Source organism: Xenopus laevis, chromosome 9_10L (assembly GCF_017654675.1).
Source record: "Xenopus laevis strain J_2021 chromosome 9_10L, Xenopus_laevis_v10.1, whole genome shotgun sequence".
Lineage (NCBI taxonomy): Eukaryota > Metazoa > Chordata > Amphibia > Anura > Pipidae > Xenopus > Xenopus laevis.
This window is the reverse complement of record NC_054387.1, coordinates 61861960-61889957: the sequence shown is the minus strand read 5'-3', so window position 1 is coordinate 61889957 and position 27998 is coordinate 61861960. Positions and strand designations below refer to the sequence as shown.

The 27998-nt window shown below is 41.3% G+C and overlaps 2 protein-coding genes across 5 annotated transcripts; one reads left to right on the top strand and one right to left on the bottom strand.

The window, feature by feature from the left end:
• Positions 1–137: 137 nt before the first annotated feature.
• Positions 138–9046, bottom strand: stk16.L (serine/threonine kinase 16 L homeolog). Of its 2 annotated transcripts, none has more exons than XM_018234503.2 (8): positions 8376–9046; positions 7000–7109; positions 5788–6007; positions 3923–4056; positions 3091–3211; positions 1985–2080; positions 1721–1842; positions 138–767 (listed from the first exon to the last, which is right to left on the bottom strand). In XM_018234503.2, exons 2-8 carry the CDS (start codon positions 7083–7085, stop codon positions 629–631), a joined length of 918 nt encoding a protein of 305 aa, XP_018089992.1. In that variant the 5' UTR covers positions 7086–7109; positions 8376–9046; the 3' UTR covers positions 138–628.
• Positions 9047–13042: 3996 nt separating this feature from the next.
• Positions 13043–23952, top strand: glb1.L (galactosidase beta 1 L homeolog). 3 transcript variants are annotated; one of them, XM_018235700.2, is made up of 17 exons: positions 13043–13273; positions 13582–13725; positions 14411–14577; positions 15265–15415; positions 16140–16200; positions 16466–16560; positions 16696–16876; positions 17110–17168; positions 18029–18150; positions 18719–18759; positions 20803–20921; positions 21220–21294; positions 21388–21477; positions 21885–21998; positions 22249–22380; positions 23112–23330; positions 23695–23952. In XM_018235700.2, the coding sequence occupies exons 2-17, from the start codon at positions 13606–13608 to the stop codon at positions 23875–23877; spliced, it is 1929 nt and encodes a 642-aa protein (XP_018091189.1). In that variant the 5' UTR covers positions 13043–13273; positions 13582–13605; the 3' UTR covers positions 23878–23952. The 3 variants fall into 3 exon arrangements, with proteins under 3 accessions (XP_018091189.1, XP_018091190.1, XP_041431901.1); XM_018235701.2 differs by having other exon boundaries at positions 13579–13725; XM_041575967.1 differs by lacking the exon at positions 13043–13273 and having other exon boundaries at positions 13307–13725.
• The last annotated feature ends 4046 nt before the right edge of the window (positions 23953–27998 follow it).

The window sequence follows — 27998 nt, the reverse complement described above, 5'->3', positions numbered from 1 at the left end:
TTTTCGGCAACATCTGCCTGAAATTTGCGATGGACATACATGGAGCAGTCATATCCATCCTGATAACGCAGAAGCGTTGCAAAATCAAATCCTCCATCTATATTTAAGGCAGGAGAACAAGCGTGGAAGGGAAACCATTAAAATAAAACCATGATTTTTATTGGTTTAATGACTACCATGGTCCCTTGGACATAAAAGTGGCTCTGAATGATCACACAGATAAAGAGGGGTTCAGAGGCCAGAGACAGGGGGTTGAGCCTGAGAATAACAGCCTTTGGGTTTCCTGGTGGGCAAAAACAATTCTAATTCTCAAGCTTGTTGGAACCTGTACTAAAATAGCCATCCAGTCAAAACAAAGTAGGAATGCTGTCGGGTTTCACACGCACCCATTGTAAAACATGCAGAAGTCACAAAAAAATTAATCAGGTAAAAAAAATAGAAGAAAAAACTTCTCTAAAAGTGATAAGATTTGTATCTTGACAGAAGACCCAGTTTAATCTTATGGAATGACCAAGTCCTCCCACTGAGACCATAAGCTTCTTCCAGTTTAAATGTCTGTCCTAGGAAAGTTCAGAGGTGCAGTGCAGTACAGAAAGGGGCAGCATACCCATCTCTTATTTTTCCGCTCTCATATCCTGGTGGTGGCTTGTCCATCCACAATGGGCTGCAGGGCCTCAACATGATTTATAATTGTAGAGATGAATGGCCTTTCCTGATGATTCACCACCATCATGGAACAGAGGAGAGACTGCAGGCCTTGGGAGTACCTGGGGCAAAGAGATGTCTCTTAGAAAATGTCATATAAATGCATAACAGCTTTAATTGGCCACTTTGCTGTAATACCACCCAAAAATCCCTAGTTAGGAACACTTACCGACATCTATCTCTCTCATCTGCTCTAATCCCTGCCTGGGCCAAACCCTTCTCCCAGTTAACAAGGGGCTTAGTCTAAAGCTGGCCATAGACGAGGATTCGTATTATTTTCGGACCGTGTGTGGAGAGTCCCGACATTTTTCGTTCAGCGGAGACCGGTCGTTTGATTGATCGGACAGGTTAAAAAATTTCTGTCGGCTGCCAATAATATCTCTGCGTGTATTGCCGATCTGATGATTTTCAGTGGGAGACTGTCACCAGATTTTGTCGAAAATAACTTTCGTACGATTGCTGTCAGGGGCAGAACATCAGCTGATCTGTTCTTTTCTACTTTATTTGATCTGAATGGTTAGTGGCAGGTCGGGAGATGGGGAAGCCCGATCGTTCGAGGATTCGAACGATCGGATCTTTGCATCTATGGCCAGCTTAACCCTGGGTAATCAGGGCTCTTAGCTATACTAAATATAATGGAGCAAGGGCTCCCCCTCTTGTACAGAGAAAATAGCAGTCCCATAGAAATAGTATGTAATGATAGACAACCCACGCTGTATATAACAAGGTAATAATATACGACACAGCTGCATAGACAGTTTATACTGTTGTATTATATTTTAGTTTATCATTCCATTAAATACATTTGGCTAAAATAGCCCTATAAGTAAATGCTCAGCTACACTGCAGTCAGTGCATGGAACTGACACATTAGAGACCTTTAGAAGTAAGCAGTGGGTTTGACAGCCCACAAGCAAGCAGCAATGCAGAATGGGATTGCTAGGTACCTGAGCTTGCTATTCAAGGTCAGTTAACAATGCCAATCACAACAGGAATGAGGGGACTGAAAGCTCACCTCTCATTTGCAGGGACGGAAATGTTATTCTGCACAGCCAAGGCCACACTGTCACCCTTCTGGAAAATCATGTCATAGGGCCCTTCTCCAAACATCATGGAATACAGCACACAGCCAAGAGACTGGGGAAGAGAAAACTTAGAGATTCAAATTCTGATTTTATTCTGTCCAAACTATGGAAGGTGCCTATAAGGGCTTTGTACAAAAGTGAAGCTGCAGAAAGAAGGTGCAACAGAATTGACATTGTTGAGAGAATTGCCTTACCCATATATCCGTCCTTTCATCAATCACACAGTCACTTCTGACGTGAAATAACTCCGGCGCCCGATAAGAGATAGTGCACCGCTGGGAAGCCCAGTCCTGGGGAACAAAGCACAGAATAAGCCACTTATTAAAAGACAGGTCTAGACCCTGACTCCACTGTCATAAAGTCAGAAAAAAACACACAATCGGAGTCAAGTTCTTAGGCAAGAATATGCCCTTGATCAAAGGTGTCCTCCACATAATACTAGGTAACTTTACAATATATATATATATCAATATAGACCCTTAAAACAAATAAACGGGGTGGGTCGCCTTTAGGTTAACTTTTATTATGTTATGGAATAGCCAATTCTAAGCAACTTTTCAATTGGTCTTCATTATTTTTTTTTTTATAGTTTTATAGTTATTTGCCTTTTCTTCTGACTCTTTGCAGCTTTCAAATATGCGTTGCCGACTCCATTAAAAAAAAAACAAATGCTCTGTAAGGCTACAAATGTATTGTTACTGTTACTTTTTATTACTGATCCTTCTGTTCAGGCCCTCTCCTATTCATATTCCAGTCTTTTATTCAAATCGATGAATGGTTGCTAGGGCAATTTGGACCCTAGTTACCAGCTTGCTTAAGATGCAAATTGAAGAGCTGCTGAATAAAAAGCTAAATAATTAATAAATCACAAATAATAAAAAATGAAAACAAATTGCAAATTGTCTCAGAATATCACTCTCTACACCCTGCTTCCTCTTATAAGGCCAAATTCAAATTTTAAGTTAATGATGACAGAAAAGTCTTGTGATGCTTCTCATTTCAAAAAAATGCAAAAAAAGTGCGCAGATAAGAGTCATCTGACATTTCTCTGGTCAGTTCTGAGCAAAACAACATCACAAGATTTTTTCTGTCCTCACTAACTACATTTTTTAATTTGGTCTTATAAGTGGAAGCAGGGATGTTGGAACCTTAAATATGAGTTTTGAGGTGCATTCCTTCTGCATATGGCTGCTTACTGTGAGAACTGGTACAACGGCCATGAATCTACTGTCAAATTCAATCAATGAATCTTTAGCTGCCCTTTAATATGCTCGGGGGGAAAAATTGTGGCACAAGATACCTGCACAGCCATGGCCTGACGGGAGTCCTTCACTTCTATACGCGCCTGGTTCATAGAACCTAAGTCCATGAGTAGAGGCCGGTCATCGTCCTCCAGCAGCACATTGGTGGGTTTCAAGTCTCTGAGAAGGGTATAAGAAATAAAATCAGACACAGGAAGATATACTTCCAAAAGCAAACAGCAAGCTGAGCCCTGCTTATGTGAATAAAAAGGCACAACCCTAGAGGGTGTTTGGACTATGCAGTAAAGTAACATGTTGGGGAATATTAAAGCACACTTGTTATAGTTTTGAGAAATCTGATGTATAAGCAGTTACATGTAGCTCTCCTGCAGTGGCTGGTTTGTGGGACTTGATACTTTCCAAACCTGAACATTATAGTCTCATACGTAATGCATGGTCAGCCAGAAACATAAGGTGCAGGAAATTCATCTTACACCTGTTCACAAGACAGCAGACAGTATTTACACTGTAAGTCTCTTTAATTTGCCAGATATAACACTTTGCTGATGAGAGATAGCAGTGTGCAAAGTAGCCAAAACATGCACCGTGCTCCTTTAATGGAGTGCAATGAGTCACACCTTCTTCCAAATACAGCACTGTATTCATATGGGGCCTATACCAGACACTAAGCACAAGAATGCCTTGCACTTGACAGTGCTGCACTCCAGAATTCAGATCTAGCACAAGGTAAAGAGCGCAGCCATTGTCACAAACACAAGTTCTCTAAATATAAGCCCTCAGGGGTGCAATTTTGAACTTGAGTTAGACTTATCTTGTGTTCATGGGGATCATTTACATATTCTGGGCGTTTCAAGGATAGCATATTGTTACCTGTGGGCATAACCCCGGTCATGAATGGCTTTCAGCCCCAAACAAATTCTGTGCAGAATATGTACAATCCTGTCTTCTGGTAGGAAATTGTTTTTATCCCGAAGAGTTTCCACCTGATTCCACAGGGTTCCTCCCTGAAAATACAAGACTGGGTGAGAAAGAGACTTAACACATTAATAAAGACACTATCCTTAAGCAAATAAACAACAGAGCAGACTTCTCCACTACAGAACCCCTTTACTTTGTACTCACAGCCAACATACACAGACGTGACAATATAAACAGCACACCCTTAGAGCATGCCTGGGAAAGGATGGGTGCAGGATAACATGTTTCTTAGTTTGATTTGTGTATTGTGTGGAGAAAGCTTTCCTTGTTTGCTCAGATTCCTTAATTCCCCAGGTGCAGCACGAGTCTTAAAGGAACAGTAACACCAGAAAATGAAAGTGTTTTAAAGTAATGAAAATATCATGTAGTGTTTCCCTACACTGGTAAAACTGATCTCTTTGCTTCAGAAACACTACTAGTTCATATAAACAAGCTGCTGTGTAGCAATGGCAGAACTTGAAAAAGGCTATATGGCACAGGTTAAATAGTGGATAACAGATAACACTATTATATTCTACAGAGCTTATCTGCTGTGTAACCTGAGCCGTTTCTCCTTTGAATGGCTGCCCCCATAGCTACACAGCAACTTATTTATATATAACTATAGTAGTGTTTCTGAAGCAAACACAACAGTTTTACCAGTGCAGGGCAACACTGCATTATATTTTGATTACTTTAAAACACTTTCATTTGATGTTACTGTTCCTTTAAGTGGCAGAAACAGATACACACATACCTTGTATACAACTGTACTGACCCTGTCTTGTTTTATAGAGCATTATAGCATCTGAAGACTGGAGTTTGTTTGTCTCTAATGCATTGAGTGCCTTTTTAAAATCAGCATAGATTTGCATACAACCACTGATTTTTCAAAACGATTTCAAGTCTAAATATGCAGGTCTGCTTCTATAGGCTCAGATCTCATATTTTATGTTTAGGGGTCTCCAGTTGGCACTTTTAAAGAACAAACATCACACATGATCAAAGAATCACGAAATATGACTGAAGCACCGCCACACTTCAGAGTTTAAGTATATACAAAATGCTGGATACCAAAACCATGCATTAGAGATCTGCAAGGGTCTAACTAGGTAGAGCCACAGTTTACACAAGTTCACAACCTGCATTTTTTCCTGCTTGGGCTGGCAAATGATTTATCCGCAATACAACCTGCTAATCACTGGCCACCATAAATCCAGTGATTTTAGCATAGACCAGAAGATGCAACATCATCAAATGAGGCAGAGAAACCTACTGCAAGACCTAGGACCAGACCCTCAAACCCCTGATGTTGACAGACTACAACTGCATCCAGCATGCTTTAGAACTTCATTTAGATAGATCGATAGATATTCTTTCAAGCATTCAGATTTATTTAGTTTCTCTATTACAGACAGTTCAACTGCAGCTGTTTCAGTAACTTCCTTGTAGAAGCACGATGTTCTGCCCCATGAGCATGCCTCTCTCCGACTATGAACACCGGATGCTCTCCACCTACTGGGCATGCTCATTGCCTCCAACAATAGAAATCAATCAGGCATGTGCAGTAGGCACCTCCGAGTAATTTTAAAAATGTGGCCTTACTGGTTGCCTCTATTGCATAGGAACACCACAATAAACAAAGCTACCCAGGGAACTAGGGTGGTTAGATTAAGTGCCAATCTCTCAATATGGCATAGAATTGGGAATACTGGTTTGTATAGCAATATGTGCATTCTCCCAGTGTGCTCCCCAGAAATTCTGACTTTGGGACTTACCTTGACAAAGGGAAGCAGTAACCAGGCTTCCCACTTGGGGCCCTTCTCTATGATGCAGTGTGCCACCAGGGACAGGATATTTGGGTGGTTAAAGAGCCGATGCATCTCTACTTCATGCTGGGCCTCTTTGCGGTCCTCCCGGTCATGACACAAGATCCGTTTCAAGGCATAAAACCGCCCATCGTGCACCCCTTCCACAAGGTCCACATAACTGAAGCCACTGTGGATATGAGTTTTTACAGAAAGAAGTGAGTAAAGCTGGCCATAGCCATGCAGATATATCCTTATGTCCAACAAATACTCGTTCCTTGCAATCTCCTGACCTACCACTAAACATTCAGATTGAATAAAGTAGCAAAAAGAACAAATCAGACGATGATCTGGCCATTAATTCAAAGACAGCAATCATATGAAAGTTATTTCTGACAAACAGGGGTGACCCATTGATATCATCAGATAGGCAATAAATGCAGAGGAGATATTAGGATAAAATATGTCCTATAAATAAAGTAGGGTATATTTTCTGTTAAAGGGGACAAAACCTCATCATATAGTTGTAACCCTATATATTTACAATTTGATGTGATCAAAACTCACATTGCTTGTACTGATATTTCCCCTGTAATATGTCTATGGTTGAATCAGCTTCTCTTTAATTTCCTATCACAAGGGTTCCCTCCTGCTGAATGGGGCATGTCAGTTATGTGACTATAACCTAGTACAGTGATCCCCAACCAGTAGCTTGTGAGCAACATTTTGCTCTCCAACCCCTTGGATGTTGCTCTCAGTGTCCTCAAACCAGGTGCTTATTTTTGAATTCCAGGCTTGGAGACAAGTTTTGTTTGCATAAAAAACAGATGTACTGCCAAACAGAGCCTCAATGTAGGCTGATAATCCACAAAGGGGCTACCAAATAGTCAATCACAGCACTTATTTGGCACCCCAAGAACATTTTTTATGCATGTGTTGGTCCCCAACTCCTTTTACTTCTGAATGTTGCTCACGGGTTCAAAAGGTTGGGGATCCCTGACCTAGTATATAACTGCTTATGCTGCAATGAAATAGCTGGGAAAAATAAAAGCAAAGAAGGAATCTTGTTGGGGCCCACAAGCCATATCTTTAGTAGTGATTACTTGTAAATAACGGATACCTATCATCAATTACAAATGTAAATTTTATTAACTATTTCTACATTTTACTTGTAATACTTACCCTTCACCCAGCTTCTGCACAAAGAAATAGCGCTTATTCTCTATGGTTATGGACCCCCGAGAGCAGATACACAGAGCACCACCCATTGTCCTTCCAACATGCTTTGGTCACTAAAAGAGACAGAGAGAGAGATTTACATTGGGGGGGACAATTGTAGACTTGCAGAATCTCGGAGGAGCTACAAGTTGCCACCCCTGGGCTGTGTCTTTTGAAAGGTTATAGTTGCAAATGTATATGAAATTAGAGTGCTTCTACCCAAACAAGTAAATTGCCACCCGTTGTGATGGTAGGTATTCGCTATAGGTCTCCTGCCTGCTCTGGAGACATAGAAATCCGGCAGTGCAGTTGCAAATTCAGTGAAGCATTTATTCAGCCCTCAAAATAATATGCAGCATTTCGAGCCCCACTGGGCTTGAAAACGGGGGTCGAGCGGGGCCCGAAACGTTTCTGCATGTTATTTTGAGGGCTGAATAAATGCTTCACTGAATTTACAACTGATAGTGTGCCACTGTATTCCTTGCTTATCTTTCGAAAGGTTAGTCACATCATCTTGAACATGGCTATTTCTGCTGAAGGGGACTCCAAGCGCTGGAGTCAGAGATGATGTGCCTCACAGTCACCCCATAAACTCCTTTCTAAAGTATCATTATTTTAAAGTGGACCTGTCACCCAGACACAAAAATCTGTATATGAAAGTAATTTTTAAATTAAACATGAAATCCAATTTCTATTTTTTATTAAAGCATTCATAGCTGTTGTAAGCTCATTTAAAAATCGCAGCTGTCAATCAAATATTGTCTGCCCCTCCTCTATGTCGAGGCATAGAGGAGGGGCAGACAATTACTTTCACTTTCCATTCAGCACTTCGTAGATGTCACTGCTCTCCCCACATTCCCCCAGTTCTCTTCACTGTTTAATTGTGTAGCCAGGGCATGGGGATGGACATCAGGTCCCCCATTCTGGTGCACAAACAAGATTCTGAGATGATACAAGGCTTGTCTTAATAACAGTGTCCACAAAATGGCTGCTGCCTGCTTGCTGTTGTTATTAATTCCCAGACTGAAGGAAACAGGATTCAAATCATGTATATTGTGTAATTAACGTTCATTTTGCTTGACTAAAGTGATAAAATAGGATTTTGAATCATTTTTTTAGGGTGACGGGTCCCCTTTAATCAAATTTGTAGGGCTGGGCTGGGGCCTAGCTTATGTGTGAGAGTTTTGTTCTAGAACCAAGAACTGTCTGTATTAAGATGATACCCTGTTTCTTATCCATGGGTTCATATAGGTTAGTAGACTACAATTCTAAACTTGCCTAAGCCCCTCATTATAAGTATAAGGGGAACATAATAAATTCAATAAAGGTGTATAGCTCACCTGCTGTCCCTTGCTTGCTGTTGAGGGGTTCATAGTAATTAAAGTCCATGGGGAAAACCCCAGCTAAACAGCTCAGACTGCTTGCAGGTAAGCTCACTGTTACCCCTTCCTTACCTTTAATGCCCAGGTCCCCGTGATGGCAGCATTCAACCTCACACCGGAACTCTAACCAACAGCTGGTAAGAAGGACGGCACCAAGTGATGACGTTCAAGGAAGGCGACTGGTCTGAGCTGCGTTGCTAGGTTACGCGAGTACAGAAATGGCAGCTGGGCTTTGTCTAGTTCGTCCTACCTAGTAGTTCGGTATTCGCTTTCTGTTTCAGTTCTGATACGATCACCCGGGGGTTTGTATAACTAAGAATTCCTGTATTCCGGCGCGACTGACAGGAGAGAGTGAACATGAGCGGGGGGGGGAACGGCCGGCACGACTCCCAAGATGAGGGGAGGGAACTCAGAGGAGGGAGGGAGCCGGCCGGCGCGACTCAGAGATGAGGGGAGGGAACAGAAAGGAGGAAGGAAGTCGGCCAGCGTGACTGACAGAGGAAAGAGCAAACAAAGATCAGGGAGTGAGCCGGCAAGCGCGAATCAAAGATGAGGGGAGGGAACAGAAAGCAGGGAGGGAGCCTGCCTGACTGAGAGAGAAGAGAGGGAGGGACAGCGATGGAGAGGCGGTTCACAGGAGGGAGGGAAGACTGCGGCGTGTGGACTAGGAGTAGGCAAAGGACAATTTATAGAGGCATCTGCCCAGCGCCCCCTATCACTGCGCCCTAGGCTGCTGCCTCTTCTGCCTACCCCTAGTTCCGGCCCGATGTCAGCCCTTGCTCCAACATTTGTGCTAACCCCGTTTACATGGACTGCGCCTGCGCACAATTGTGGACAGTGCTAAGAGTCAAACCAATTACAGAGAATTTTACCATGTAGTGTGGGTTTTGGATGATTTTTTTTCCCATGCCTTTCCTCCCATCTGCCCACTTGTCCTAATCTGCACAAACTCCTCTCCTTTATCCTGAAGTCACAGGGCTCAGGGCCACTGGGTATCTGACAGGGATAGAATATAACGTGTGAGGAGAGTGATTGGGGTGAGTGAGATTTAGGAAATGGAGAATGGTAGTAATCGCCGTGTCTGAGATATAGAGGCGAGGAAGGCAATACATCTTTGACAGATGTGACTTTTAAATAGGTTTATAACCGGTTTTAATAAAAGATATTTGAAAAAAAGTTTATTATACAGATATTATACAGATTTATTTTATCTGAGTGACAATTCTCCTTTAAGCAGTTAGATTTTAACCATGAATCTTCTACCTGCTACAGCTAACATGTTCATGCGTTCTCTGAGCCTCCCTAACTCCAATCTCTCTTCACTACAGTCTGTATTAAATACTGCTGCTAGAATTCTCCCCTCATCCAAGTGGGTACAGCCCCTGCCCTGCTTAAATCCTTATCATGGCTTCCCATGAAACAAAAAATAATTTACAAACTACTCAAACTTCAAAGCCCTTCAATCCTCTGCAACTCACTACATCTCTACTTTTGTCTCTCCATATGTTCCTGGCTGAATCCTCTGTTCCTCTTAGAGCCAGCACTAGTGGGCCGCAAAACATGAGGGACGCAAACATGAGGGAAAACATGAGGGACTCACAGCTCCCCAGTGCTCTGGCGTGTGCGCTCGCTGAGAGGAGGGCAGTACAGGCACTAGGACCAAGTGGAATAGGGGGGCGACTGGAATGGAAATATGCCCTGACTACTACTGTTGTTTCCCACCTTAAAGTTAAACACTGGAATGCCTGAATTCCTCCAGAGAGAATCCTCCCTCAGTCTCTTCAGAACTAAACTCAAAGACTACCTCTTGGAACACTTACACAACACCTGAACTGGGAACTGTCACATATATGGCAGTGTCACCCACTGTAACCAACAGTACTTAATATCCTCCTATTTGGTCTGTAAGTTACCCTTCCGTTTAGACTGTAAGCTCGCTGGGGCAGGGACCTCCATTCTCTTGTCATTTACATAGGAGCTTTTGTATGCAATATTTTTTTTTATAGAGACCTACACTGTATAGTTTTCCTTTAAATGAGACATATTATGTAAAAAACAACTTTACCACTGAATTAAATTCTTTTATATATATAGAAAGAACAGTGGCGTAGCTACAGGGGGAACAGGGGGTGCAATTGGGCCAGGGCCCGCACCCCTGCAGGGCCCCCCGGCAGTCACGCGCCCACTGGAGTCGGCTGCAGCCACACGGACGAGGGTGGGGGACGGGGCCCGGCTGCACCGCCCGCACCAGGGTCCCCCCCCCACTGAGAAAGAATGTGCTTTAAAAAGTTGTGTTTCTGGTTACTTTATTGACTACTTCTGCAAAAACCCTACTAGCCCCACCCATCTGTTCCAATTCCTGCTGCCTCCTTTACCAGGCTGTGCAGGGGAGCAGGCCGCATTCAGCACACTGCACTTAGGGTTGCCACCTTTTCCCTGAAAAAGGCAGTGGGGGAGTGACGTAGTGATCCGCGATTGGCTGATCCCAGTGTCAATCTTTGGAAATCCTGCCCGGTTTACCTACTTTGGAAAACTGGGCAACCAGTTTTAACCCAAACAGCCCTTCAAAAAAACGGGCTTTCTGGGTCAAAACAGGTGGCAACCCTAACAGCAGCTAGGCTGATCTGATGTAACTGAAGCCTGTCTTTGCTTGTGTGACTGCTGGCAGGGCCTATAAATTAATTTTTTTCGGGGGTGAGGGGTAGGGGGTCGGCCTGGTTTGTGGAAGTGACGTCATGTGCCTGCGCCATGTGACATCACTTCCGCGACGTCCATCCATGTGACGTCATGCACATGCCGCACTGGCGTCACATACAGGACTTGCTGACGTCACACGCATGGTGTAGGGGGCGTATTTAGGTTTGATGTCTAGGACAGAATCGGACCTAAATACAGTTCTGACTGCAGGGCTGTGATTGACTGTCCCCCTACTACTGTGCTCCTGGCAGGGACCATTACTACACACCCACTCTTCATTTAAAACAGGGACAGGGGCCAGAGAACATCTATGGGGAGCTCACATAAAGAGGCTAATTTTGAAGATATATTAATTTACAGCCACAAGTAAAACCAGCACCATTATAGTATACATTATTGCCTACAAAATTAGTTTTTTTTAATTTATCCTATATGTCTCCTTTAAGGTTGCTACCTAGCTGACTGGTAGAATGATTCTTTAGACATATAAACAAGATAGTAAGTAATCATCGGACTCTTCATACGGAAGATTGTATCCTAAGTAAAATAACCCCAATGAATTCAATCACCGGGGTTCCAATTCAAGTTCTTTCCCAGACCAGTTCTCTTTTTTTATAAAAAGAAAGTAAATGATATTTGTCCTTTAGCAGCCATTTTCCTTTACCTCTCTAGGTGGGGCATAGCAAACTGGAAGTCTCTTTACTGGAAACTCAACATTATTGAGCTCTCATTGCTGAGTCCTGTTTAGAGTAAATTTTTTAAAAAAATAGCATAATAAATGGGTATTTCACCTTTCAATGAAATTTAGTATGTTTCAAAACAGCCTATTCTTGAAAACCTTTTAATTCTCTTTTAACTTTATATAATTACTTTCTTCACCTACGAAGGCAGCACTCAATTTACTGCAAATCTCATTAAAAGAAAATTATAGTTTGGCAAATGGCATACCTTTCATTATTTGCATATTTAAAAGTGGACAATGTAGGCCACACAACTGAGTATTTAAGGAGCTATTCAGTCTAAAAATTAAACTGGAAAAATAAGACGTGCAAAATAAAAAAATAGTTAGTTTGCCAAAAATGTAACATATAAAGGCTGGAGTGAACAGATATCTAGCATAATAGCCAGGACACTACTTGCTGCTTTGCAGCACTCTAACCTGTTACCAGTCAGTAAACAATGAGAAACAGCTAGGCTGGGGTTGAGGAGGGAGGGGGTGTTTATGTGTAGGGTTGCCACCCGGCCGGTATTTTACCGGCCTAGCCGGTAAAATACGTGCCGGGGCTGGTATTACAAATTTACCGGAAATGTAGCTGCCGGTAAATTTGTAATACGATTAAAAAGAGCCCTCGGCTTTTCTTTTGGTTCTTTTAGCATCCGTGGCGTGGCCCCGTCCCATTTGACATCACGGCCCACCCATTTTGATGTCACGGCCCGCCCCTTTGTGTCCCCGCCCCACACCAGCCGGTAAAGAATTTTTAAAAAGGTGGCAAACCTATCTATGTGGGGTGAGGGGGGTAGGGTTTTTTTAACAAGGGTTTGTTTCTCCTTTAAAGGAGGGCATATGGAATATAACTGTTCAGTTAGCTTGCTTTTGAATCTGACCTGTGTCAAAAGCAAGCTAATTGAACAGTTATGTCCCATGTGTGCCCTGCCCCCTTCAAGTAGATGACTAACTAAGAGGTAAGAGAGCTGCAAAGGAGAAAGCTGTGTTCTGGCTATTATGTTACAAAAACTAGATTGGTAGAACTTTGATAGGTATGCCCTATACTGCCACTATTTGGTAATCCATCTTTGTAATAAGGAACCTGTTAGTGTTGAAAGTTGGGCCATTTTGCATTTCTGTTTTCCCCTGGTCTCCCTGTTTTTGCCTCAGTGTTTCTCAGTGTTGCCTGATTGGTCATTGACACAGCAGGAAGCAGAGGGGCGTATATATTGGCTGTCTGTTCTGTTGTCAGCCTTTAGCCGCTTCTAGGCATTTCTATGGGATTAAATGATGTGAACCATCTATTGGATAATGAAGTACAATAGGCATTGCATTGCACTCATACTCTCATGTGACTCTGACAGTAGCTAACCAGTGCTCTGGTCAGTGCATCCAGAGGAAGACAAATACACTACTGTTGTGTGCTGTGATTGTAACGGCAGCCCCCTTAATTGTGAGTATATTTAATATTGTTTTGGAAAGAGGAAATTTTAAACAGACAACATCATGTGACTTTGCAAACTGCTAACGTGCCATGTGAATTCCATTTCTGTCTTGAAAAGCTGTCTCAGCAACTTCCTGTGTGTCCTCTCCTGCCCCCCAACTTATACCCCACCCACTCCAATACATTCACTCCCACTCTCTGATCTATAGCTCCTGCCCTGAAATTTCAACAACCCACCACAGGTTTCTAGCCCCTCTCTGACTGCTCATCCGGGAATCATAGTCTGTGACTAAACAATCACATGATTCTGTTAGCAGGTCTCAAGCAAGCATGAGTGTTTTATGAAGAGAAGTTCTGATTTTTACACCAGAACAAGAACACATCTCACCCTGACATTCAGTGTTGCACCGATGGGACCCCTCCTACTCTGCCTGCTCATCTTGGTGTCTGTGTATGGGCAGGTTAGTTAACATTCTTTTCTTTCAACTCGTCAGTGTTATAGAGACAGTTAAACCAAATAAAATCTGCTCATTATTTAGCTCAAAGATGGCACACTGCCTCTTAGATACACATATCAGCACATAAAGGGGAGTTCAGAGTACATTTTGAACTGGAGCAATAAACTATACTAACTTGACCCCAGATTCCACAGGGAATACTGAGATTCCGGTCTTGGTATGCTGGCAAACTAGTTGGGTCGACAATATCACACTATTGGTACGGAATCAGAAACAAAGATCACGAAGGAATTAGCGGGCAAGATCTGATTCAGGTCCAAAGTCAAAAACATGATGTTACACTAGGGTAGGGTATTTATAAGGAATATTTACAGGGTAGGTGTTAGGCATGGGCAACACCTCACATACAGATAATATAATACTGTAAAGTTGTAAGTGGTTAGTTGGGAAACTGGAACACAGAGCTATTTAAAGTATTTTGCCCCTTGTGCAACTTCCAAAACTCCAAGCTGCCCCTCCATTTACTAGAATAGTTATAGCTGGGGAGTCACAGTTGAAGGTCAGGCAAATATTGCTTGAATATGTGGCAGTGAGGGTGGCAAAATGATTTGAATCACATCACCTCAATAAATGGTATTCTCTTGTGCTGAGAATAATTTAAAAAACACAAATCCATTCCCTTTCACAGGCTTGCAGCAAATCTTTTTCCATTGACTACAATAAAAATTGTTTCCGGAAGGATGGCCAATGTTTTCGCTACATTTCTGGGAGCATTCACTACTTCCGAATCCCAGCTGACTACTGGAGGGACCGGCTCCTTAAGATGTACATGACGGGATTAAATGCTGTTCAAGTGTAAGGATCAGACCAGGTCTGGACTAAGAATTAAAATAGGCCCTGGCATTTAAGGTACACAGAGGCCCAAACAGCCCCCTTCCAGCCCACTAAATACTGACTTTCTATGGCACCTTATAGCAGCCCCTCTGGCATTTGCCAGAACCCCCAGTCCACACCTGGATCAGACTGTTCAGTAAATTTAAAACATATTTGAACTATCAAAATCACCAACAGCCCATGCCGATTGGACACATATTATTGAAAGGACTGAGGGTGTGGTTGCTTTGTATTGAGCATCTGTGAGTTTTTTTTTTAAACCCATTGCATGATCCACTGAGCCATGTGACTGTGTATATGAGACCTGCATTCAGTGGCACCTTTGGGCCCTATTGTACTTAGTTAGCAGGCTTTTCTCGGGGGGGGGGGGCAATTTATTAGCATCTGAATGGTGAGCCCTACCAAGTAGGATGGGAGACCAATTTTAATATAGCACGGCTGGCTGCTTCTCCATTCTACGCCTACCATATGCTTGCTTTAGCTATGCTTCACCTCTTTGGCAGTATATTAAATAGACCAATATTTTTTTATTTTAGTCAAGATGTCACTGACCTTAAATGCTTGATTCACCAAACTGCATTAACCACAGCCCCTGGTTCTTTTTAAACAATCAGCCAGTGCTTATAACTGTCACATTCTTCCTATCAGGTACATTCCCTGGAATTTCCACGAGCCGCTGCCTGGGTTGTACGACTTCAATGGAGACCGAGATCTCAGTCGTTTTCTGGACCTGACAGATGAACTTGGGCTTCTTGTTATCATCAGACCTGGACCCTATATCTGTGCAGAATGGGATATGGTAGGCACTGTGCATCTGAAAAATCTAAAATGAACTTCCCAAATATATTTACCTGTTTGCCTTTCTCCCTAATAGCTCAGGATACTTAGCACCTTGCTATGGGCACCCTGTGACAACTTGTAAAGCAGTGTGTAAAAAGTCTATAATGTACAGTGCCATTCATGTATAGTCTTCTTGAATAGGTGAGAGACAATTACAATATCTTTTGCATACAATGTGTGTGTGTGTGTATATAAAATGATAATAGTAGGAGTGGCCCAGAGGAACCAACAACAGTAAAATGCTATGTCCAGCCAAAGAATAACTAGGGTAAATTTGAGGTTGCATATTCCTATCTTGCATATCCATAGGAATCTAGCAGAGTGACCAGAATGAACAATGTTTTCCTATACGCATAATTTTGCTACAAGATATGCACCTAAAACATGTGCACTGCAACCTGGGGCATGAAGCCCAAATGAACTTCAGTTAACGTACTACTGGCAGTTAATGGCAAATGGCTGCAGCAGAGGCGCAACCAAACTTTCTTGTATTGGAATCCATGATTTTAGACTGTCCTACAGAAATCTGGACCATTGCGAGGTATGGCACTGCTGACAGGTCTACATAAGCCCCTATTATAATCTAGTCATTAGCACAGGTGCCATATTGGGCAAAGATGCGCTTGCTGCTGAAAGATGTTTTTTCTCAATAATTTGTCTCTCTGTGTTTTATTAACTACTAGGGTGGGCTTCCAGCCTGGCTTCTAAATAATAAGGATATTGCACTGCGAACTTCAGACCCGGGTACGTTTATGAGAAACCGATATTACTGCAAAGCTGCAGAATTCTCTTCCAGAATTGAATGTCCTGGCAGTTAAAAACATAGTATCAGACCACAGTGGTAACACCACACAGTAAAAATGTCTGACGCATTTTGTGGCCATTTGCCAAAATACATCAGACATATTTCAGCTGGCTTCCATGGTTAAAGCACTAAGAAAAGCCTAATTTGTCTCTGCTGCAATGTTTGGATACGCAAACTGAATTACTAACTGCTTAATGATTACAGATTATCTGAATGCTGTTGATTCCTGGTTCTCTGTCCTCCTCCCAAAGCTTCGCTCGCGCTTGTACAGCAATGGAGGAAACATAATAAGCGTGCAGGTAACAAAACTCAAATAAAGTCAATAATATGCTCTGTGCCCATTCTTCTTCTCCTATTTCTTTTTTATTCCATCCATTTATTTCTATCATTGTACAGTTCTGGCTGCCTTTGTTCTAACTGATCACCTTTTACAGGTAGAGAATGAATATGGCAGCTTCATGGCCTGTGATTACAGCTACCTTCGGCACCTCCTCCACTTGTTTCGTCTATACTTAGGAGATGAGGTTGTGCTTTTCACCACTGATGGGAATACGGAAAGGGAACTCCAGTGTGGAAGTCTGCAGGATTTGTACACAACTGTGGATTTTGGTCCAGGTAAGGAGTGGCTAAATCTTAGAACCAGTTTACAAGGTTGTTGGGCCCCATTCTAGAAGGCCTGACGTATGGCCTTTCAGCATTTCTTAAACTACCACACCCAATATCCCTACTCACAGCCTTCAGTGGATGCTACAACTTGAACTTCAGCTGTAGATCTGTATTTCTATGAGGGTAGTACTGTCTGAATATTAATAACCATCAAACTGTTACGTTTTTTACTTTAATTACAGGGGACAATGCAACAAAAGCTTTCAAACTCCTTCGCAAGTATCAACCAAAGGGACCTCTGGTATGTTTAGTATATACATTAAATGAATTGTAAATATGAACCCTATAAAAAAGACTATTGATTTAATCAAATCAGAAAATACTATGATTTAGAGAAAGCAAGAAGGCTGCAGTACTAATATCCCACTCCCGTCGGCTCTATTTCATTCCTGTGAGTTAAACCATACCCTTTACTGAGAATGTAGGGTGTAAAAGGGATATTGTCATTGTTTTCAAAACACTTCAGTTAATATTGATGCTTCAGCAGACTTCTGCACTGAAATCCATTTTTCAAAAGAGAAAATTTAGTTTTTTATTTTTTATTTTGAAATCTGACATGGGGCTATACATATTGTCAGTTTCCCAGGAGCCCCCGGTCATGTGACTTGCGCTCTCATAAATTTTAATCACTCTTTACTGCTGTACTGCAAATTTGAGTGATATCACCCCTCCCTCCCCCCCCAGCAGCCTAACAGCAGAACAGTAGGTAACCAGATAGTAGTTCCTTAAAACAAGATAACAGCTCCCTGGTAGATCTAAGAACAGCACTCAATAGTAAAAATACAGGTCCCACTGCAACACCTCCAGTTACAGAGTAGGAGAAAAAATAGCCTGTCAGAAAGCAGTTACATAGTGCAGCACTGGCTCTTTCCGAAAGCACATGACCAGGCAAAATAAACTAAAAAAATACACTTATTAGTTCAGGAACAACATTTTATATGGTAAAGTGAATTATTTGCAGAATTGAGAAATAAAAACTACACCATAAAAATCATGACAGAATCCCTTTAAGATCATCTGACTTTAGTGGCAGTGACACTTCTACATACATTGTGATTAGAATAAACACAATTAAGCTACTTTTAAAATCTTTATTTGCAGGTTAACTCAGAATATTACACGGGGTGGCTGGACTACTGGGGGGAGAAGCACTCAACAACCAGCAAAGAATTAGTGAGTCAGGGCCTGAAGAACATTCTGGAGATGGGAGCCAGCGTCAATATGTGAGTTTCCCAAGAGGGGCATGTGGAAAGGCAGATGGCAGACAATGGAGTGGGGATCTGCCCAAACACTAGCAGTACTACCGTTTTAGGAGTACTCCAAATAGTACCATATTTGAGATGTTTCCATTAGTGCCCAGGATTAAAGAATGTTCTGTTATAAAGATAGCTAACAATAAATCAGTACAGGACTGCTGCTTACAGTGGACTATCAGATGGAATCTGTGTCACTGTGACAGAATGCTCTTTATACAGATCGATAGAATCTCAGCCATAAAGCAGGACAGGACTGCTGCTTACAATGGGTATCCAAAGGATCTGTGCCACTATGACAGAACACTATTATAAAGCTAGCTAGAATCTCAGCCATAAAGCAGGTCAGGACTGCTACTTACAATGGGGATTACATAGGTTCTGTGCCACTGTGCCAGTGGCACAAAATGAAGGCAAAGAGAAGTGGGCTGTACACCAGTGTGCCCTCCCCCTTAGTGTTTTTCAGTGTAAATTTAACCTGAGTATATTTATCCAGTATCCACAAATTCAGTCATTCATTGTCCCATTGTCTTTTCAGGTACATGTTTGAAGGTGGCACCAACTTTGGCTACTGGAATGGTAAGTGTGTATGTCAATGGTAGTCCACTTGCTCTCTTCCCCATAGTTAAGGCTAGGGCCATACGAAGTAAACACTTGGGATTCTTCACAGACCAAGAATCTGCTGTGCTGCTGCTCCCCTGGCCTTTTTTAGGTTTAGGTCAGGAGTGTGTGGGGGTTTTGATACACTGTTTGCGGTTACTTCATTGATTTTATGTAACCAATTAACTAATAAACTTGGACTTTTAAGACCCGATACTGCCTGGTGCTCCGTGGAAAAGTTACTATAGGTCAGGAGTGCCCATACTTTACTAATGCGAGGTCTACTTTTAGTGATTTTGTCCTATTATGATCTACATCGATAATAGTATTGTTAGCATTCTGTTCCATGGAAAATATTACTTAAATATTGATTTATGGGAAAATGATATTGCTATATTTAACAAACAACTATTTCTTATGTAACCTTAACATAAATATCTGAATGAAAAGCACGAGACAGGAGGGTGATTTAGAGAAGCTTTTTGTTGACAGTGTCTTGAGGTCTACTGATCACCAGCTAAAGGTCTACTGGTGGATCCCGATTTACCTTTTGGGCACCCCTGGTTAGGTGCTGAAATCCGCCCCCCCCCCAAAAAAAAAAAGCATTGTTTTCGCTTGGGTGCAGGCAGAGCAGGAGCAGCACAGCAACGTATTCTTGACTTGAGTTTCTCCACATTATCTGACCCTGGCCTTAATGTATTCTGTGATGGGAAAACATGTTATTTACAAAGTGCATTCATTAATAGCGCTCCTCCTGCAGAATCCTGCATTAAAATCCAGTTTTCAAAGCCCCTAGCAGCTTATCAACAGAACAATGATAATAGCTACTTGACACATGCATTGCAAGGTGGCTACACACGTTACAATTACGATCTTAGGAAAGATAGTTTGTTTTCACTACAAGCATTAAGAGCTGTATCATCAGATATGCAGGTTCAATGAGAAAACCATTCAAGGTTTTTGCCGATATCGGTCACCTTTTCTCCCAACATACACCGAATATTACACAAAGCTTTGTTTCATACAGTAATATCTCTGTGTGTATGGCCACCTTAAAGCTGCCGCCATATGGAGCATTGGTTCTGCTGCTCTGAGCCCACTCACAACCGCAGGCTGAGAGAAGCTACACCAACGCTCTGTGTGCCCTGGCCCTAAAAATGCTCCCATGTCACACCTAATGGTAGATAAGAGAATAGCACTGAACAACCTACCACAAGTCCACAACTCCTCTAGTTACATTGACTAGGAGAAACAATAGCTTATCTGAAAGCAGTTTTATTGTAAAGTGCTGGCTCTTTCTAAAAGCACAGGATCAGGCACAATGACCTGAGATGGCTGCCTGCCCACCAATATTACAACTAAAAGAATACAATTTTATATATGTACATGTTTTATATATGTACAATTTAAAAACTAAACCATGAATGACAGAATCCCTTTAAGATAGGTTTACAGCTCATTTCTCTTTTTGGGCAATGTAAAGCACCATCACCAAGGGGAGCTCACTACGTTTCCAGGTCTATCAAGGTCACTGGAGTGGAAAACCAATCTCATCAGCCTAATTTTGGTCTGAAGCTGGCCATACATGTACATATTTGGTCATTCTGTTTGGTGAGTTAGACTAGTATGACCATTTGAGTATATATGACCAGTCTGTCATTTAGACCGATTATTCTGTGCTCCTGGTGGATCAAGGACATCAGTGCTGATAGAATGTTTCTGTTGGATAAAATAATGTAATAACTGCTACTCTTCATTTTCTACAAATCTGATCATTTGGATGGTCGGTCTGAAAAATAGAACAATGCACAGGTGGACGATAATTTGTCAATCATGCAGCTTGGCCTGTATTTGAGTATCTTTTAGGCTTCCCTGCTGACAATAAGAATAAGAGCATATAATAGGCATACATAATTTACTAATCTCCATTCCTACACAGGAGAGAAATGCTGTATCCAGTACCTCATACAGTAAGTCTCCTTCCTTCATTTCTTTCTCATTTTAATCTATCTCTGCATTCAGGAGCAGACTTTAAGAAAATATACAAACCTATCACAACAAGCTATGATTACGATGCACCCCTATCAGAGGCCGGCGACCCTACAGAAAAATTAAATGCCATACGCAATGTCATCAGTCAGGTGAGTCCCCTTGGTCCAATCATATAAATGTCCTGCAAACTATTAAACAAATGTGTCTGCTATTACAAGATGTTAGATGTTACAAATACTTACCTTCTGACACCAGGGGGAGCATGTGCTAAAAGCAAACAAAAGAGAAAATGCTCTGCTAAAACCACATCTACATATATTCGGATGGTCTGGGCTAGAGTCTTTTGGTGGAGAATACAATAAGATAAACCTTACTGCTATTGCCAGGGTAACCCCTTTCCACTCACAAAAAAAAAATATATATATTATTTTACATTATTTTTTGCAGTTTCAGCCAGTGCCACAGGGGCCAGTACCTCCTCCGACTCAGAAAATTGATTACGGCTTTGTTTCTTTGAACAAGGTGAGGCCTGTGTGAGTATGAGCCATGATATTAGTGTGCTTGTGTCTCATCTACCAAACATCCACAAGTAAATATTCCTTTTCCATCACTCAGGTTGGGAGTCTCCTTGATTACCTGGATGTTTTTTCTCCAGAATTTCCCACTGAAACGCGATATCCCATAACCTTTGAAGATCTAAAACAGGTGAGGTTTACAGTTGGCCATAGATGTAAAGATATAGTTGTACGCATAAAAGGTTCGTACGATTTTCTGATTGTGTGTGGAGCCAGAATAATGGTTTAGTCGATCAGACAGGTTAGAAGAGTTCTGTTGGCTAACGATAATATCTTTGCATGTATTGCCTATCTGACAATATAAGTGGGTGACTGTTTATTGGGCATAACTTTCATACGATTGCTTTCTGTCAATTAATGGTCTGATTTGTTATTTTTCCTACTTTATTTGATCTGACTGGTTAGTTGTAGATCATAACATGAAATGAACGATCTTTTGTTGTACAAAGAATAAAATCTACACGTCTATGGCCAACTTAATCTGGGGGTAAATTTTATATTTTCTTGACCTTTCTCCAATAACTCTTTGTATTGCAGTATTTTGGATTTGTTCTGTACCGGACACAGCTTCCCAGGGATGTACCCATCACCACTCCTCTCTCGTCTGTTTCCAATGGAGTACACGATAGAGCATACATCTCTGTTGACGGGGTAAAGGAAAGCTGTTTTTGAACTTTCTGCCCCTCTCCAGCCTGAAAGTCTTTTAGCATGTTTACATTATTATTAATGTTTACCACTTATCCTTCTGTTTAGACCATCTCCTATTCAAATCCCTATCTAGCATTCAAGCCATAGCCTGTCTACTAAGGAAGATAAAAGTTTTTATTCCAAACTGGAACTGCAGTAGAACATATTCAGTAATTAAAATTATTCACATAACTTCTCTATCATTTTAAAACAGTTATTTAATGGAGTGCTGGAGAGAGACAGAGTGTCAAAGATCTTAGTGGCTGGCAAAGCTGGAGACTGGTTGGATGTTCTGGTGGAAAACATGGGACGGATCAACTTTGGGTCCTGTGTAAATGACTTAAAGGTAAAAGTTATTTTTTTGCACACTTAGACACACAGGGACACAGCTCCATATCCTTAAAGGGATACTGTCATGGGAAAAAAAAATTTTTTCAAAATGAATCAGTTAATAGTACTGCTCCAGCAGAATTCTGCACTGAAATCCATTTCTCAAAAGAGCAAACAGATTTTTTATATTCAATTTTGAAATCTGACATGGGGCTAGACATATTGTCAATTTCCCAGCTGCCCCAAGTCATGTGACTTGTTCTCTGATAAACTTCAATCACTCTTTACTGCTGTACTGCAAGTTGGAGTGATATCACCCCCCTCCCTTTTTCCCCCCATCAGCCGAACAGAAGAACAATGGGAAGGTAACCAGATAGCAGCTCCCTAATACAAGATAACAGCTGCCTGGTAGATCTAAGAACAACACTCAATAGTAAAAACCCATGTCTCACTGAGACACCTTCAGTTACATTGAGAAGGAAAAACAGCAGCCTGCCAGAAAGCATTTTTCTCCTAACGTGCAGGCACAAGTCACATGACCAGGGGCAGCTGGGAAATTGACAAAATGTCTAGCCCCATGTCAGATTTCAAAATTGAATATAAAAAAATCTGTTTGCTCTTTTGAGAAATGGATTTCAGTGCAGAATTATGCTGGAGCAGAACTATTAACTGATACATTTTGAAAAAAAATTTTTTTCCAATGACAGCATCCCTTTAATTTCTTTCTTTCCTACCTCAAAAATTTAGGGCCTGGTCTCCAACTTGACTCTGGGAGTGGACATACTTACAGACTGGCTGGTATATCCTCTGAATTTGGAAGGTCCCATATCAGAGGGATGGCCACAAATGGGAAATAACTTTATCTTTTCAAACACAGAAGCCAACACGGGCCCTTCTTTTTATAGTGGCACATTCCAAATCACTACACAAGGAGACACATTTCTAAGCCTGCCACAGTGGACAAAGGTAATTCTTTTTGTGTGATGTCAAGGAACAGTTTTGGGCATCCTGGATCCCACCATATGCTGTTGAATTACAACTTTCACCCTTTTGACTGTCAGGGGGTGCTGAGATTTGTAACTCAACAACAGATGTCACCTGCAAATCCTCACCATGTAACCACTATATCAGAAAGTGCATATTATATATTATTATATATATTATATACTCATAGACATATTATATATACTCATAGACATATTATATATTATTATTATATATATTATATAATCATAGACATATTATATATACTCAGACATATTATATATTATTATATATATTATATACTCATAGACTTCTCACTAAGATATTGCTATTTTTTTTTCTTTAGGGTCAGGTGTGGATAAATGGATTTAATGTAGGTAGGTACTGGCCAGCCAGAGGCCCTCAGATCACACTGTATGTTCCAGGAAACATCTTGAGGCTTGGTGAAAATACAGTCACCCTACTGGAACTGGAGCAAGCCCCAGAACTGTCCATGGTGCGCTTTATAGACAGACCTGTTTTAGGCTAACCATTGTGTACAAAGTAAGGACTGTATCCACTTCAGAAAGAAGAGTGGTTAAAGATAAATAATGAGCTATACCTACTACATCGTGATTCATTATTCCATTACAATCAACAGAAAACTGAAATCCACAATACAGCATGTTATCAGCAACACTGAAAACTAAGGTTCCAAGTATCCAGACTGCTCCCAGCTATGCTCTGAATGTTTGTGGTAGATGACATCTGATACTAGCAGTAGTCCTCTACACTCACTGACATGTTGGCCATACTAAAGGTGGCCATACACGGGCAGATAAAGCTGCCAATATCGGTCTGTTTGGACCGATTTGACAGCTTATCTGCCTGTGTATGGGGGCTTCCGACGGGTCTTCCCGATCGATATCTGGCCACTATATCGATCGGGAAGGTTTGATTTTAAACCGACCGACCCGTCGGAGCCCCTTGGTGCATCGTAATTCGATCGTTCGGCCATACGGCCGAACGTTCGAATTACCCCCGATATAGCATATAGCATGGCATATCGGGGAAAGATCTTTGAGTCTATGGCCACCTTCAGATATGCTCACACCCAAACACCAGTCCTAGTGACCTGAATTCATTCATGCACTGGGGTTGTGAGCAGGACTTAGCAGTCAGTACTATCACTGAACTGGCAAGTGAGAAACCAAATTAAAATTAAATTTTCATTTTTAATGTAATGGTATTGTTTTAATGACACATTCCACTTGTTTCCCTGCTGTACTTCTTGATTATAGTTAATGCAGGAGGTGGGGTACACTCAATCAGTCAGGACTATTGGAGGTCTGCTTCACTGTTGCACATAAACCTACACAAAACATGGCGTAAATTTTATTAAATTGCAATAAGGCAATCACATGTTTTTTTTTTTTTCAAAATGCATCATTTAATAAAGCCTCTCAACCAGAGTCCTGTAACAAAATCAATTTTCAAAAGAGCAAATAGAATATTTAATTTCTAAATTTAACACAAGGCAAGCAAAGTTCTAACTTTCCCAAGTTCCCTCATCCTCGTGATTTGTGCTCGATTAATCTGATAATTGAGTGATGTCAACAGACCAATGGGCAGGTTAACTGAACTGACAGAAACTCCACATCTCCAAGCTGCTGCCATTGTTCTGCTTTGAACTAATAGCACACACTGGTAGAAACCATTTTTTTTTCAACTTTTTTTTTTTTTGAGCGATAAGGACTGAATAGGTGAGGCAACAGCTGATGAAAGGACTTCAGGTGTTCAGATGCTGTGCTGGCTGTTTCTAAAACAACAGGATCATGCATAAGAAACTGATTGCTTCCTACACACTTTTATTAAAACATAAAATATATTTATTGATTTGACAGTCATTTTTTAAATGGTAGAATGAATTTTTTCGCAAAGCACACAGTGTAATGTAGTATTAAAACAACACCATTCAATTTTGAATCTTTTTACGCTTCCGAGTATTGCTCGAGTCTTTGATTCCATGTAGAAGGAAGAGAAAGACACCCCTAAATGGGCTCAGACCTTCCAACTAACCAGCAAATCCTCAATGTTTGGGGCTTGGTATAGAGAGTTGCCACCTCCCACAATTCTCATACAGAAAAATTATTGTTACAACAGAGCTAGTGCAAATGTTGAGACCCCTGCTATTTTATTTCATAAACTGCAATGTTTCTCAAGCATACAAAGCAATATAAGTGCAAGTGTTATAAAGGCATCAAATTAGCATAAAGATTGATTTGCAGTAATATAACACTTGTACTGGTTTGTAAGCCTGACAAAACATTGCAGTTTACAAAATAAACTAACAGAGCTTGCATCTGCACTTTTGTGCCGGTAATTTTTATATATGACCACAGAAACAGAGCTCATCAAAGAAGTTAATTCGCCACAGCAAGCAGGTTTTGCCATAACATATAAAAATGCCAATGTTTTTCATCTGCAGACTTTAGTCTCATGCATTTTGCCAAAAAAATATTCTCCAAGAATTCCCTCTACAAATGAGGTTTTCACCCATATCTCCTTACAGTTTATTTGGTAGGTTTGCAGAGTGCCCCCTTTTAGCCAGTGGCACATGGAAGTGTTCTAGGTCGATAACCAGATCTTAATTGGGATTCAAATAGGCCCTGGAATTTTAAGAACATTACCTCAACACTAAACATCACCAAAATGAAAGTGCGAATATACTAAAAAAAAAGTTTGATTTATTGCCTTCCTTTTCCCTTAATGGGGTTTTCTTTTACCATACTTGTTTCTCTGCACCGCCTTATTGATGAGTGATTCATTTCATATCTATCACTTCCTGGGCAAGAGCTAATTGGATACAAGTTGAAGAAAGAAGTTGTGTACAGTGGCATAACTATAGAGCAGACCTTGCGGTTGTGGGAAGGTCCAGGGGATAGGGGGGTCTGCTTCCTCTATAAATGCAGAGATCCCCTCTTCTATCTGAAAGCAAGCAGGCTGGGCGGGGAGGGAAACCTGCTAGTGAGTGGACAGGCAAGGCTTGTGATGAGCGCCGGCCACTTCGAAGAATTTGTTGCAGAGGTGCCCAGTGCTTATTTATACTTATGTATTTGGACAAGATTAGAGTGGATAGTGAATTTATTGCTGAAGCTTTCATCAATAATATCATGTTTGGGGCATAACTTTAGAAGTAGCAGCAAGACGGCCTTTATGGCTCAGACATTGGATGGCGGATACAGCATCGAAGTATAAACTTTACTTTTACCTTTGAAACAAACTTGTTGTTTGGGGCATCGAGTATTATTGCCAAGGTCTCCGCTGGCAAGTCCTCTTTCCTACCCAAAGATAAAGGGACAAAGGGCAGTCTGCTAGACCTTCCACACTCTTTAAAAAAGGAAAATCTTATTAGGTTCTCATAGGTTATGAACTAAAAAATGTGACGGTGGGTTTATGTTCTTTGAAGCAGTACTGGTTCTTCAAGGCAGAAAGACTAAGAACTGTTTATGGCATTTGTAAGTTGCAAAAGGACCTCTATAATCCCTGTAATTGGTGTGTGTATGCTTTGGTGAAGGAGGGTTAGGAAAACTTTACTCCCCAAATATAAAGCTTGGATCATTCTTCATCCTTGCAATCCTTTTGATAAAGTCACAGAAGAATGTGAATGGTGGGAAAGACACTTGGTTTTTCTCTTTATATTTTGAACCTTGTGTTATCCACTTTTCTTGCATGCCATATGGCAGCTTTGCTACTATTGGGTTAACACCATGAGCGTTGTCCAGATATCGGAGACCTGGCAGACGAGGATCAGTTTTTGCCAATTGAAGTTCAAGCAAGAGGTCACTCAGGTCAGGTCTTGAAAACTTTTGATTGTCTTTTCCAGATATTTTTGGAAAACTTTGGAGTCTTTTAAATAAAGCACCTTCAATAGCTTCTGGACTGCCATAGCTCTGTTCCAGGCGTTCCCATGCCACAGCGAGACCTGTAGCTACATTGCCAGTGTAAATGGATTTCAGAGTCCTAATGCGTTCTGAAGACTGTGGGCCAAACCATTGAATCAGTAGATCTAATTCTTGTCTGGCTGTAATACCAATATCTGCTATGGCAGCCTCAATGGGCTATACCAGCCCCTGTAGGTTTCTGGTCAGTCGTCGAACTTTGAAAGACTGGTGCTGGTGGGTTCATGGCAAGCCATGAACTTGACGATGTCTGATATTTCAGTTCTGTCAGGCTTTGGGCAAGGAGCTGCAATCTGAGGAAAGCCAACCCTGTCTGGCATATAAGTGTTGAATGACTCAGGGAAGTAAGGTGATGCAGAGGCATTCAGTTTAGGATTAGTTTTATAGCCCATTATCATAGTGGGGTATGTATCTGCAGCAGCGTTGTCAGAAGGTAGATGACTGATCATGTGTGATACTGGGTCAGTTAGTATGTCAACACCTTGAATTATAGTTTGTTTGGAGCACAGGTATTGAAGCAGAAAGAGGAGAACACTCATTGTGTTGATTAGAGCTGTGGAGTATCTTTGCCATAGTTACATAGTTACATAGTTAAATTGGGTTGAAAAAAGACAAAGTCCATCAAGTTCAACCCCTCCAAATGAAAACCCAGCATCCATACATACACCCATCCCTACTTTTAATTAAATTCTATATACCCATACCTATA